Raw genomic sequence first — 15,684 nt, 5'->3', positions numbered from 1 at the left:
ATATATATATATATATATATATATATATATATATATATATATATATAAAAACGGGCATATAACCTAAGGCTCTATTATGGGACTTATTTTTGCTCTCTATGCCCATCTGGTGACCTCATTAGTTTCCATGGACTTAATTACTGTCTCTATGCATATGCTTCTCAAACTTGAAGATAAAGACAACTAGGTGGTATGGTAGATAACAAAGTCAGGAAGCCCTGAGTTAAAATCCAACTTCAGACACTAATTGTGTGACCACAGGCAAGTCACTTAATCTCTGTTTGCCTCAGTGTCCTCAACTATAAAATGGGGACCATAACAGCCTCTACCTTGTAGGGTTGTTGTGAGGATCAAATAAGAATATCTGTAAGAGCACCTAGCACAGTACCTACCTGGTAAACAGTAACTGCTATATAAATGATTATTCCCTTTAAGATGAAGCTTGTTCAGCCTCTCTCTTAATCTCTACCTCATATGGCTATTGGACTGCTTACTGGCCACTTTTAACTTGATGTCCCTTAGACATGTCAAACTGATAATGTCCAAAATGAAATTCATTATTCTTTCCCCAAAATGTACCTCTCTTCCAAATTTTTCTATTTCTATCAAGGGTACCACCATCCTTCCAATCACCCAGGTTCACAACCATCATGCCATCCTTAACTCCTTACTTTCATTCACCTCACATAAGCAAGCAATTACTAGATCTTGTCAGTTCTACCTTCACAAGACCTTTCATGTCTCTTCCCTTCTCTCTACCTACCCAGTCACTACTCAGCTTTAGGCTCTCATTACTTCTTATCTGGACTATGGCAATAATCTCCTTATTGGCCTTCCTGCTTCAAGTCTCTCTCCACTACAATCTATCCACAAAGCTGCCAAAGGGATTTCCCTTAAGTAGTGGTCTGAATATGTCACCTACTACTCAAAAAAAATTGATCACTCCCCTATTTTATCTATAATTAAACATAAGTTCCTCTGTTTAGCATTTAAAGTTCTTTGCAACCTGGTCAATCAATCAATGAACAAGCATTTATTAAGCACCTTACATGTCAGATGCTGTGCTAAATATTAGGAAAAGAAATACGATAAATGAAGCAAAGCCTACCTGCAAGGAGTCATCATATCTTTCCAAATTTATTGCACACTACTCCCCCTCCACAAATTCTATAGTCTAGTCAAATTAGCCAACTTTCTTTTCCTCATAAAATACTCTATTTTCCATCTCCATGACTTTATAGTGGCTGTACCCCTTGCTTGGAATATCCTCTCACCTCTATGTCTTAAAATATCTAGTTCCCTTTTGCATTTCAGAAATAAAGGGAGATAAATAACTAAAGAAACATTCATTGTTCATGAGTGGGCCATGACAATATAATAAAAATAATATCACTTAAATTAATGTCCATATTTCATGCTATAGCAATTGAATTACCTAGGAGAAACTTTTTAGGACTAGAAAAAAAAAAATAAAATCATTTTAGAAGAAGCAAGGGTCTAGAATCTCAAGTAAAATAATGAGAAAAAAAAATATGAACACATAGGCCATAGCATTAACAGACTTAAAATCATATTACAAAAAGCAATAGCTACCAAAACTGTTTGGTATTGATTAAAAAACAGAAAAATGAATCAGTGAAGTATATATCAACAAGCTATCCAAGAAATAAGTGGTCAAAGAATATGATAAAATTTCTCAAAAAAACTGCAAACTATAAATGACCACATTAAAAAATATGTTCTAAATACTAATAGTAAGAAAAACTAAAATTAAACTACATTTAAGTTTTACCTCACACCAAGTAAATTGGCAAAGATTACAAAAAGACAAGAGTAGCCAATGTTAGAAGGAATACAAGAACACTAATATACTCTGGCAGACCAGAGAATTCATCGAGCTTCTCTGGATGTCAATTTGGAATGATTCAACCCAGTGATCTGACTGGGAACACACTATAAAGAAGTCAAAGACAGAAATAACAGTCTAATATACATCAAAATATTCATATCCTTTGTGTTAGCAAAGAACTAGAAAGAAAATACATACCCACTGACTGAGGAATGACTAAAAAACACTATAGCATATAAAAGTAATGAAATAGGAGTGGCCAGGTAGCTCAGCAAGTAAGAGCACCGGCTCCAGTGTCGGGATGATCAGGGGATCAAATCCGGGCTCAGATACTCAGCACCACACCCAGAAATAACTGGCCGTGTAACCTTGAGCAAGTTACTTAACCCCAATTGCTTTGAAAAAAAAAAAGTAATGAAATATTTTTGTACAAGAAATGTCAAATATTCACAGAATTCACAGAAATATCCAAAGATGTGGGTGAAATGATATAGAGAAAAATAAGTAGAATGAGGAGAAAAATATACGTAATAACTATGATAAAGAAAATTAAAAGGTCACTAAAATAAATTCAAATTGAATAATAAAAACTTAAAGTTCCCATAGAACAGAAATCATACATTCCTTACCTCACAACAGAGAGAGGATTATAAGACAAAATATTGTAAACATATACACTGTTAGATATTATCACTTTAAGTTATTTTTGCTAAATCACAAGGGATAATAATAGTTCAATTGCAGTGAAATAACTGTGATAAACAAAATAAAACATACTTTTAAGTAATATATTTTAAAAATAAAAGCATATCAACACCAATATTTGTCCAGTGACATTAAATGCCAATGAGTCATGCAATACTGCAGTTTGTGAAACACTGACAGAGACACATGGTTGATATAAGCAGGGTGCAACATAACTAAAAATGTAGATTTATGTACAGGAAATGGTATGAAGAATGTCATCAAAGAAGAATAAAATTAGGGGGAAAAAAGAAGACTAGTCACAAACAATAGCAAGAGACAACCTCAGAGAGTCTTAAAGTTCTAATATCTCAGCATCGACTAAAAAAACTCAAGAAAGGCTACAAACATGGTAGGTTTTTTTTTTTCCTAACAGGAAACTCCAGTTTGTTTCCCTTTGATCACTAGCTAATTAGCAGATAAACATTTACATTTTATACATACCATCAATGATAGACATGTTTTTTGTTGGTGAAGATGAAAAGGCTTTAGAACCCCGGCTTCTGAAAGACAGCTCCTGAGTGCTTCCTGTAAGAAAAAACAAGGTTAATATTCAGTACTCCATGCTTCTTAGGTTTTCCAGTTGTGAGATAGCAAAATAAGGTTCAAACAAAAGTATACAGATGAAAAAGGAAATGTCATGTGTACAGAAAAGCAAGAAGGTCACATTATGTAGTATGGAAAGTTGTTGCTATTGTTGAGGCATTTCAGTCACGTCTGACTCTTCATGACCCCATTTGTGGTTTTCTTGGCAAAGATACTGGAATGGTTTGACATTTCCTTCTCTATCCCAATTTACAGATGAGGAAACTGAGGCAAATAGGGTCAAGTGACTTGCCCAAGGTCACACAGCTACTAAGTATCTGTGGCCACATTTGAACTCAGGAATCAGGCCCAGCAATCTATCCTCTGCACCACCTGGCTTCCCCATAGGAAGCTGAGTGCTGGGCAACCAGTTAGAAAAGTAAGTCAAAGCCAGACTCCAAAAGGCTCACAGAGTAAAAAAACAAAACAGAGGAGCTAAAATTTGACTCTAAAAGCAATAATAAGTAACTGGAACTTACTGAGTAGGGGAGTAAATGATAGTCATGCCTGCACTTTAGAAAATCACTTCAGCAGTTTTGTAAAGAAGAGATTAGAAAAAGAAGAGATTTCCTATTAGGAAGCTATTGAAATGGTCCAGACAAGAGGTGATGAAGGCCTAAATGAAGATGGTAGCCATTTGAGTAGAGAAAAGATAATGGAAGGAAAAAGATGACATAGAAGAATCAATAAGACTTTGCAACTTACTAAATATTGAAGGTGAGGGGAAAGATGAGTTGAGTTATGATTCTAAGATTTTGAACTTGGATTACTAGAAGGATGGTTCCCTTGTCAGAAATAGGGGAAATTTAGAAAAGGTATAGGTTTGGGGAAGAAGATGAGTGTAGTCTATGAGAACATGTCAAATGAGGATTAGCTGAAGAAACTCAGTGATTTTAACATGAAGCAGACTTAGGTATGGCATACCAGCTGTCAAGCATTTGAAAGGCTATAACGTGACAAAATAATTATAAATTATTCAGCTTTGACCCAAAGAGAATTAGGAACAAGGGGTCAAAATTGCAGAAACAGGTTTAGACTTGATGGAAGGAAAAACTTCCTAACAATTATGGCTATCTAAGAATGGAATGGGTTGTTTTTCATCCACACCGTGACTGGACATCCCTTCAACTGCTCAGTTTTCTCCCAAGCCACCACCCTTGAACTAGCTACAATCTCCTCCCTTTCCCATCCTGACCCCTCAATGAACCAATTCAACTATGTTGTCTTTTTCTCGAGTCCTCTTATTATTTTGCCAATCTTGCCCTATAAGACTCAGTACCTTGGATTACTTCCTCTACCCCTGCTTTTACTCCTATACATGTGCTGCTGAATGAACCTAAAGAAAATCATGAAATCGTGCTGACTGGGTCAACTACAAATTTCTGTTATATAATCAATTAGACCCTCACTGACACAAAGACAATTCTTTTACACCTCTCTAGTTAACTCACTATCCACTAACCAGAATAGCCTTTCTAAAGCTTTTCATCCCTCATCATACCTTCCATAGCTTCCCCTGTCAGCAGGGAACTTTGCTTCACATTGCACTGAAAAAATGGAGGCCATTTACTCAGAGCTTTCTCTTCTCTTCTCTTCCTCAACTCATACCTCCCAGCTGCCTTCTGCCACTATCTCCTCCTTCACCTAGTCTCACATGAAGAGGTGGCCCGCCTTTCCAAAGTAAAGTGCTCTATCTGCTCTCATTCCACCAATCTCTAGCAGATTTTTCACTGTCATCTCCCTCTCACTTAACTTCAATCTCTATCTACTGGATGCTTTCCTACAATCTGAAAACATGCCTGTGTCTCTCCCATTATCAAAAGACCCTCATTTGATCCTGTTAGCTATTGCTCCATATCTCTCCTCCCTTTTGTGGCTAAACTCCTTGAGGAAGCAATATAATCAAAGTGTCCACTTCCTTTACTCTCTCTTTTTAACTCTTTATAGTTTGGGTTCTAACTTCATAATTCAACCAAAACTGTTCTCTCCAACGTTACCAATGATCTCTTAACTGCCAAATCTAATAGCCTTTTCTCAATCCTCATCCTCCTGACCTCTCAGCAGCCTTTGACTGTCAATCACATTTATCTATTTAATACTCTTTTCTTGCTAGATTCCACGACACTACTCTATCCTGGTTCTCCTTCTAGCTGTCTGATCTCTCATTCTCAGTCTCCTCTGAAGGATCTTCATGCAGGTCATGCCCACTGTATATGTCCCATAGGTGAGTGCCATTTTCTCTTCTACCTCTATACCATTTGATGATCTCATCAGCTCCCACAGTTTCAATTATTATCTCTCTGCCAATGATTCTCATATCCCCTTATACAGTCCTAACCTCTCACTTAAAGTCCAAACTTACATCTTCAGCTACCTATTAAATATCTCAAATTGGATATCCCATAGATATTTTAAAGTCATTTTTAAAGTCAAAACTAAACTCATCTTTCTCCCCAATCCCTTCCCACTTCTGAAGTTCTTTATTACTGTCAAAGGTACCACCATCCTCCCAGCCACTCAGGCTTGCAACCAGGAGGCTTGGAATTCCTCATTCTCTACTCCCCCACGTGAAATCTTTTGCCAAGTCCTGTTGATTTTACTTTTAAAACACTGTTTGCATTCTTCTCACTTCTCTCCTCTGACACTGTCACAGCCTTGGTGCAAGGCCTTATCACCATATGGTACACAATTATAGAAGCCCACTGACTGGTCTCCTTCCTTCAACTCTCTCCCCACTCCAATCCATCTTTCAATCAACCGTCAAATTAATCTGCCTAAAGTACAAATCTGATCATGTCAAGCCCCAGAGGTTAGGGCTAGATAAGTAGTCACTGAACTCCAATGGTTCCTTTTGATCTCTAAGATCAAATGTAAAATCCTCTATTTGACATTCAAAGCCTTTTACAACTTGAACCCCTCATACATTTCCAGTTTTCCTACACCTTACTCCTCCCTCCCCTCAACCCACATTTTGTGATCCGGTGACACTGGCCTCCGTGCTTTTCCTCACAGAAGACATGCCACATTTTCATTGGCTATTCCCCAAGTACTCTCCCCTGTTCATCTTTACCTCCTGGCTTTTCTAACTTCTTTCAAGTCTCAACTAAAATTCCATCTTCTATGAAAAGCCCTTCGTGATGTCACTTAATGCTAATGTCTTCCTTGTATGGATTATCTCCGATGTGTTCTGTATACATTTTGTTTATACATAGTGGTTTGCATGCTGTCTATCCTATTGCTTTTTTTTTTTGCTTTTAGGGAGGGTAGTTGGGGTTCAGTGACTTGCCCAAGGTCACACAGCTAGTAAGTGTTAAGTGTCTGAGGCCAGATTTGAACTCAGGTCCTCCTGACTCCAGGGCCAGTGCTCTATTCACTGTGCCACCTAGCCGCCCCTAGACCGTGGTCTTCTTAAGGACAGGGACTCTCTCTTGCTTTTGTATCCCTGTTGTTTAGTACCATGTCTCGCACATAGGTGTTTAATAAATACTAACTGACCAACTGCCTCACTGAAGGCTGAACAAAGACTGTATAACCATTTCTTAGAGGAGCAGGGATTTGTCTTTTCAGGCATGAACTGAAGTAAATGGCTTGTGAGGTCCCTTTCAATGCTGAGGTTCTATGAACAGAAGAAATGCTAAGTTTTTTTTATTTGAGGGTTTTTTTTCCTCTAAAGGAGATATGGAAATCAGGAAATAAAATTTTACTTGATTATAGACTTTGTGCAAACATTTCACTTTCAGAGCAAAAAGAAAAAATCTATTGTAGTCTAATTATCTTCTGAGTTCTCCTTTTCCATGCTAAAGGTCACCATATTGTCTTTCACAATTCATATTAATCTCATTATTATCAAATATATATAGGGTACTTAATAACACTGAGAGTTGGACTCAGTGAGCTAAACAGTGGTGTCATTTTTTTGTTGTTTAAAAATAATTGAGAGGTGTTTTCCCCCTAAAACTGTTTTCATACACATTAATAAGTATTAGATTTTCATGGGTTATCTTCTCTTCTCCAACTCTTACCCTTAAAACAGGGGACCATGATATTCACTTGGATTCTCTAACTCTCTAACCACTCAATTTCTCAGTTTACTTAAACTATGACCTATTCCTGCACTCCACCTCATTTACACATAGGAATGGTAATGAACTAGAATCTCAACACTACCCACAAGTGTTCTACTTCCATAACTGGAAACTTTGATACTTTTCTATCTGACTATAACCTCCAATTATTCTAAAAACCCCCTTCTGAAGTCATCTGTCCTGACTTCATTTTCCTCCTACAATTTTAATGCAATAATTAGCTATTTCAACTCATTTTGTCCTCTGCTCTCAAACTTACTCCTTTTCCTATCATTATTCCTTTCTTGCCAAATCTCAGTCTCAGATGACTCCTTCTTAGCTCCTGTTGAACACAGCTGGAGGAAGTTTCACAATCATGCAGAATGGGTACATTATAAATTCACATTATTGACCTTCAACTGGCCCTCCACGTAGCAAAACAGTGCTTTTATTTCCCTTAATTGATAATCTAACTCACTCCCCACAGAAGCAAAACCAAAATCTTATCTTTCCTCCTCAGGTCCGCCACACTTCTTCCTACCCTTCCTTCTCTCAATTGAGGATTTGCCTCTTCACACTGAGAAAACTGAGGCAAGTCAACATGGGCTCTTTCTTCTCCCATTCTTTTCATTTCAGTACCACTGGACATTAGCTCCTATTCTTTCCCTCGTTCACATCAAATTATCAACTGAGATAATAATTGTAAACGAACAAAATATAATAGAAATGTTTAGCACAGTGCCTGGCACAGAGTAGGTGCTATAAGAATGCTTATTCCTCCTGTCTTCTCCTTCCCCTTTCTCTGAAAATGAGGTGGCCTTTCTCCTAGTCAAAGTCAGCCACTCTATTTGTATACTTCATCCTATTCCACCTACTGCCTTCAAACAAGCCAAAGACTCCACCATTTTTAAAAACCTTCACCATTATCCCCTCAAGCTATTAACCTACATGTCTCCTACCTTTCTCAGTCAAATACTTTGAAAAGTCTGACTATACTTGTTGCCTCTACTTCCTAATTATGATAGTAACAGCTAGTTTTAAAGAGTGCTTTAAGATTTGCAAAGTGCTTTAAAAATATTTTTTCTGATCACAACAGCCTTTTGGGGCAGATGTTATTATTCCTCATTTTACAAATGAGAAAACTGAGGATGAGCGTAAATGATTTGCTCACAGCTATACAGCTAGAAAATGTCTTGTGCTAGATTCAGAATCAAGTCTCTCTGAATCCAGGTCCAACATTCCATTCACTGAATCACCTACCAGTCTTACTGATACATCCTCTCCTCACTCGCTCCTTTGCAATCTAGCTTCTGACCTCATCACACAACTGAAACTGCTTTTCAAAGTTATCAATGACCTCTCAATTGCCAAGTCTGATGATTTTTTAATACATCTTGACCTATCTGCACTTGACACTGTTCATCCCCTCTCTTTCTAAACTCACTCCCGACCCCTGGCTTTTCATTTTAGTCTATGAGCAAGTCTTTGTTAGTTAAAATATCCTTTCATAAAAGGTCTATGCTCTTCTGTCTGATTCTTTTGTGAAACTTCTACATCCAGTAAATACTGTTAAGGGGTCAACAAATTTGAAAAGAACTTTATAAAACATTTTATGTTAGTAATAAAATTCTGAACTCACCTTTACCTACTGTAATAATGCACTATATTTCCCACTTTGTCAACAAGCACTCACTACCTACTTTGTGCAGAAAAATTATACAAGATATTATTAACCTCTTCCTCTGCGAGTACTCCCTCTTGCTGCTGAATTCTGTCCTCTTCCACCTCTTCGACCTCTCCCTCGGCCTCTTCCTTTGTTGGTTGCTGAGACGCTGTCATCTGAGTCATTAGCCATTTGTTCTGCCATATCTATGCTTGCAAGGTCATCAACACTAAATTCTGAAGATAAATCTTCTGACTGGGCTCTGTGGGCTCTGGCTCTATTCATTGCCTTTGAGAAATGATATAAAGCAGTTACTAAGCACCATAAAATCCAAAAATCTGAAAATACAGGATTAAAATGTACCAGGCTACTCAGATAGATATTTTTATAATTAAACTAACCTACAATATAATTTTAAGCCAAATTTTTTTTGTTCCATACTACCGTGTCATAAAAAAGAAACAGAGCCAATATCTTTAATTAGTCTGCTCAATTTTACCTTCAGTTTTCAGCCTTTTCATAAAATTCACCAAGAAAAACAAATTTCTAGAGGAAGTTGTCAAAAGAGTTAGTTTAGTCTAAATGTAACTAATTCCAATAATAGGAAACACATGCTCATATAATTATGAAAACAATGCATATATTTCAATCATTTTAAAAAGATGAAAAAAGTCAGCCTATCAATTAGCATTTATTAAATACCTGTCACATGCCAAACACCGTCCTAAGCACTCTGGATACAAAGAAAGGAACTTGATCTCAGGGAGCTGATGGTCTAATGAAGGATACAAATGCAAACAACTAGCTACAAGCAAAATATATATATATAGGATAACTCTGAGGTAGTCTTCAAAGGGAAGGTGCTAAAACTAAGAAGGAATACTAGGAAAGGATTCTATCAGAAGCTGGGACTTCAGCTGAGACTTGCAAGTCAAGGAAATCAGATGGCAGAGACTGAGTAGGAAGAACATTCCAAGCATGTGGGAAAGCCAGTGGAAAAAGCTTAGAGCTGGCAATGTGGAACAGCAAGGAGACACAAACACAGAACAATAACTTAAAACTTCTATACAAGCAAAGTCTCAAAGAAAAATGCTGCAAAAGTTAAAATGAGCTAAAAAATTATGTTAAAAAAATGAAAGAGGAAAATATAGGAAAAGAAGTAAGAGCTAGGGAATAAAGATTTAAAAAGAGAATTAACATCTGGGAAAAGAGGTACAAAACTTTATGGAAGAAAACAACTCTTTGAAAATTAGAACTGGACAAATGGGAACCAAGATGGTGGAGTAGAGAAAGCATTTGGCTGAGTTCTCCCAACAGTCCACTCCAAACAACTTTAAAATACTGCCTCAGATTGAATTCTGCAGTGGCAGAGCCAACAAATGGTCAGTGAGACATTCTTCCAGCCCAAGACAACTTAGGAAGTCAGACAGATCTGTGACACAGTGGTGGCAGATGATCTGGAGCCCATATATTTAAAGTACCAGTGGTGGGACCAGGAGGCGATGACAGAAGGAACAGCAGCTTTGGGACTTCTCAAGCCAGAGATAATAAGGGGACCTGGTGACTGGTCAAAAAAAGATCACAGGGTATCATTGTGCTAGCAATAAATTCAGGACCAGATACTATTTGACAGTTTTATTGCCTATACCCACTTCTGAGTTACAGATCAAGAGCAGAAAGGTGTACTTTCAGTCACAAGGGAGAGGGAGTCCTGAGGAGCAACTGTTTGGTAACTCCATTACCTATAACCACCTCTGAGTAACAGTTCAAGAGTAGGAGCACTTTTGGTCAAGATGGAGTGGAAGCCCTGAAGGGCAATATCACTCCCAGGCCCAAAGGATCAGGGATCCTGAGGAACAGTACCATTTCTGGACCTAAGGAAAGAGGGCCCCTGAGGAGCAGTACTGATGGCAAGGAAAGAGAGTTTCTTTCTGGGTAAGGACAAGAGTGCAGATAAAGAAAGCAAAGATGACAGCTCTGCCCAGATGACACCACTTTGGAAGCATGAAAAATTTCAAAAATCCCAGAACTCTCTCTGAAAACAGCAGTGAAAAAAAACTTGGAGCTTGAGAAAGACTACTCCCAAATTGAGAACAGAGCCCAACATTAACATAAAGTTCCAAATCAAGAAGAAGAGCAGACAAATGAGCAAACAACAAAAAATAACCTGACCATTTCTTGAAATATATCTGGCCTTTTTCTTTGTTCATGACATTCAGGTAATCTAATAATTCTTCAATTACCTCTATTTCCTAGGTGAGCTGTTTTTCTAATGAGGTATTTCACATTTCTTTCTATATTTTCAATTTTTTTTACTTTGTTTTATTGTTTCTTGATACCTCATAGAGTAATTAGCTCCTAGTTGTCCAATTCTAATTTTTAAGGAATGATTTTCTTCAGTGAACTTTTTTACCTCTTTTTTCCATTTGGCCAAATCTCTTTCTTAAGGTGGTATTTTCTTCAGTATTTTTTGTGTCTCTTTGACCAAGCTATTGTCTTTCCATAATCTCTTGCTCTGCTTTCATTTCTTTACCTCATTTTCCCCCTACCATTCTTATTTGTTTTTGAAAATCACTTTTTAAGCTCTTCTGGGAATTCTAGTTGGGCTTGTGTCCGATTCACATTTTTCTTTGAGGCCTTTCTTGCTGTAGCTGTTTTGACTTAATTGTCTTTTTCTGTATTTGTGTCTGGATCTTTCCTGCCACTATAACAGCTTTATATGGTAAGGTTCTTTTTTGTTGTTGTTCTTTGCTCATTTTCTCACTTCTCACTCTACTTTATTGATTTAGAACTTTATGTTAATGCTGAGCTCTGTTCCCAGTGTGGGAATTTGGGGGGTGAGACGAGATCAAACTTTTTACACTGCTGTTTCCAGAAGCAGTTCTAAGATTTGAAAGTTTTCAGTGCTTCCAAATTGGTGTGATCTGGGCAGAAGTGTGATCATTGCTCTCTTTGTCTGAACTCTGATCCCTATCCAGAAAGAACTCCAGATCCCTTGGGATTGCCATTGTTACTGCTCCTCAGGGTCCCTCTTATCGTTTGGAAAAAAAAAAGAAGAAGAAAAATCTGTATGTAATTAGTCCTACCACTCCTTTTATGACACAAATATGATGCTGATACCTAAACCAGGAAGACCAAAAACAGAGAAAAACAATTATAAACCAATATCCCTAATGAATATTGATGGAAATTTTTAAAATAAAATACTACCAGGGAGATTACAGCAATATACCACAAAGAACATACACTATGACCAGGTGGGATTTATACCAGGAATGCAGAGCTGGTTCAATATTAGACAAACTATAAGCATAACTGACCATATCAATAACAAAAACAACAAAAATCATGATTATAATATCAAGTTGCAGAAAAATGTCTTTGACAAAATACAATACTCATTTCTGTTAAAAACACTAGAAAGCACTGGAATCAATGGAACCTTTCTTAAAATGAGAAATATCTATCTAAAATCAAGAACAAACATTATCTGTAATGGGGATAAAATTAAAACCTTCCCGATAAGATCAAGAGTGAAGCAAGGATGTTCATTATCACCATTATTATTCAATATTGTACTAGAGATGCTAGCTACAGCAATTAAGAAAACAAAAAGAAATTGAAGGAATTAGAATAGGCAATGAGGAAACAAAACTATCACTCCCTGAAGACACTATGATAGCATACTTAGAAAATAAACTAAAAAACTAGCTGAAACAATTAACTTTAGGAAAGTTGGAGATTTTAAAATAAACTCACATAAATCATTGGTATTTCTATATATACTACCAGTAAAACCCAGGAGCAAGAGCAATTCCATTTAAAATAACTGTATTCAAAATGAAATACTTGGGACTGCCAAAAAAAATCCGGGGGATTGTATGAATACAATTACAAAACACTTTTCACACAAATAAACACAGATCTAAACAACTGGAGAAATATTAATTGCTCATGGGTAGATCTAGCCAATGTAATAAAAATGACAACTCTACCTAAGTTAATTTACTTATTCAATGCAATACCAATGAAATTACCAAAAAATTACTTTATAGAGCTAGAAAAAATAAAAACCAAATTCATAAGGAAGATCAAAAGGTCAAGAACCAAGGAAATCAATGAAAAAACAAAGTTAAAGAAGGTGGGCCAGGGAAAATGACAGAATAGGTAAGAAAATTCCAAGTTCTCAAGATTTTTCCCCACAAATGAGTTAAAACAGCACCTTAGGGCAAACAAAATATGGGTAGAGATAAATAGGAATAGGGGTACAACTAGGGTCTTCCTGGGACAATCTGAGAAGATCAAAAGAAAAATCCCCGGACAAGGAAGAGTAAACACCTCCAGACTAGGTTCCATTTTAACAACAAGCAGTAACCAGTCTCTTAAACAAGCTGCAAATCCTGGGGTTAGCTGGTTTGAGAGGTTGCGTAGGCCCCTGTCATGGAACTTTCATCCGCCTCTTGAAAAAGATCCTAAAAAGAAAACTCCTAGGAATATTATGGCCAAATTCCAGAGTTCCCAAGTCAAGAGGAAAATATTACAAGCAGTCAGGAAGAAACAATTTGAGTATTGTGGAAACACAAATCAGGAACACAAGATCCAGCAGCTTCTACATTAAGGGATCAAAGGGCTTGAAATATGATATTAAAAAAAAGAAAAGAAAGAAATATGATTATTCCAGAGGTCAAAGGAACTAGGACTAAAACCAAGAATTACCTACCCAGCAAAACTGAGCTTCTGGGGAAAATGTGGTCATTCAATGAAATAGAGGACTTTCAAGCATTCTTGATGAAAAAACCAGAGTTGAACAGAAAATCTGACTTTCAAATACAAGAAGCAAGAGAACCATGAGAAGGTAAACAGGAAAAAGAAATCATAAGGAACTTATTAAAGTTGAACTACTTACATTCCTACATGGAAAAATTATAATTGTAACTCATGAGACTTTTTCTCAATATGAGGATAGATGAAGGGAATATACATGCATATATATATATATATGTATGTATGTATGTATAGGAGAGTGTATGTGTATATAAATATATATGTGAGTGTGTATATGTGTGTACATGTACACAGAGACAGGGCATAGGATGAGTTGAATATGAAGGGATGATATCTAAAAAATAAAATTAAGAGGTGAAAGAGGAGAAAGGGAGAGATAGCATAAGGTAAATTATCTCATATAAAAGAGGCAAGAGTAAACTATTACAATGGATGCAGAAGAGCAGGAAAGTGAAAGGGAATGGGTCAACCTTACTCTCACTGAATTTGGTTTAAGGAGGGAATAGCATACACACTCAATACTCTACAGGAAAGTAGGGGGGAAGGGGATAAGAGGGGGGATGATAGAAGGGAGGGTAGATTGCAGAAGAGGGTAGTGAGAAGCACACACTTTTGAAAACGGAGAGGGTCAAAGTAGAAAATAGAATAAGTGGGGGACAGGATAGGATGGAGGGAAATATAGTTAGTCCTTCACAATATAACTCCAATGGAAATGTTTTGCGTAACTACACGTGTACAACCTATATTAAATTGCCTGTCTTCCCAGTGGGGATGGGTAAGGAGGGAAGAAGGGAAAAAATTTGAAAATCAAAGTTTTAAAAACAAATGTTAAAAAAAAATTGTTGGGTTTTTTTTACATGCAATTGGGAAATAAAATACACAGGCACTGGGGTACAGAAATCCATCTTGCCCTACTAGAAAGTTGGGGGTAATGGGGGAGGATATAAAAGAGAACAGATTGGGGGAAGGGGTATTCAGTAGGCTCACTATATTGGGGTGGGGGTAAAGGAAAGATGGGGAAAAAATCTGTAACTCAAAATCTTGTGGAAATGAATTTTGAAAACTAAAAATATTTTTTTTTTTGCCTTTTGGAGGGCAATTGGGTTTAAGTAACTTGCCCAACGTTACACAGCTAGTTTTTGTGTGGGTGTTAAGTGTCTCAGGCCGGAACCGAACTTGGGTCCTCCTGACTTCAGGGCTGGCACTTTACTCACTGCTCCACCTAGCCGCCCCAATAATAATTTTTTAAAAACAGAAAAAGACAAAAAAAATTTTTTAATAAAAAAAAGAATAACAACCAGGAAAATTTATAATGCCACAGGTGGAAAAAATGAACGTTTAGAGGCCCTTCCAAGCATTTATGATTAAAATGCCAAAGCTGTGGAGAAACTTCAAAGTTCAAGAACAGGAGTAAAGAGCAACATAAATAATATAATTCAAATGAAGAAAATGAAGAAAAATCCCAGAACTAATCGAGGGAGGGAAAGGAAAATTAGGGAAGATTTTCTCACATCATCAGAGCACACAAGCAGACATGTATACAAACAAAGAGGAAAGGGAATTAGAGGAAGGGCAAATTAAGGGAGATTAATTAAGGTCAGTCAGTCTATAAATAAACATTTATTAAGTGCCTACAATGTACCAGGCACTGTGCTAAGCATTAGGGATACAAATAGAAGAAAGACAGGCCATTCTCAAGGAGTTTACAACCTAACAGGGAAGACAACACACAAAAAGAAGCTGAAAAGTGGGATAAGGGGGTGGAATGAGAAGGTACTGAATGTGGGGGCATCGTGGAGAAGTCAGAGAAATCCAAAAGTAATACTGCCAGGTAAGACAAGAAGAGATGTTCTAAATTGAGCTCTCTCCTTTAAATGGAAGCAAAACAAATTCTAAGGATATACAATTCTAAGGATGTACAAATAGAAAAAAATATTTATAGCTCTTTTTGAGGTACCAAAAATAGGAATCTAAGAAAGTACCCATAAATTGGG

General features: G+C 36.9%; 1 protein-coding gene across 5 annotated transcripts in view; it reads right to left on the bottom strand.

Moving 5' to 3' along the window:
• Positions 1 to 15,684, bottom strand: part of MRE11 (MRE11 homolog, double strand break repair nuclease) — a 78,486-nt gene that overhangs the window by 19,646 nt on the left and 43,156 nt on the right. For all 5 annotated transcript variants that reach the window (XM_069080053.1, XM_069080056.1, XM_069080052.1 and 2 more), the window contains 2 exons: positions 8,977 to 9,193; positions 3,038 to 3,121 (listed from right to left, as the gene is read on the bottom strand). In XM_069080053.1, coding sequence (XP_068936154.1) covers positions 3,038 to 3,121; positions 8,977 to 9,193 — 301 coding nt within the window. The remainder of the gene's footprint in view (positions 1 to 3,037; positions 3,122 to 8,976; positions 9,194 to 15,684) is intronic.

This window comes from Petaurus breviceps, unplaced genomic scaffold, assembly GCF_028583685.1.
Source record: "Petaurus breviceps papuanus isolate PSGF00001 unplaced genomic scaffold, PetGlider_PUasm1.0 91133, whole genome shotgun sequence".
Lineage (NCBI taxonomy): Eukaryota > Metazoa > Chordata > Mammalia > Diprotodontia > Petauridae > Petaurus > Petaurus breviceps.
This window is presented reverse-complemented; position numbering and strand designations above follow the sequence as displayed.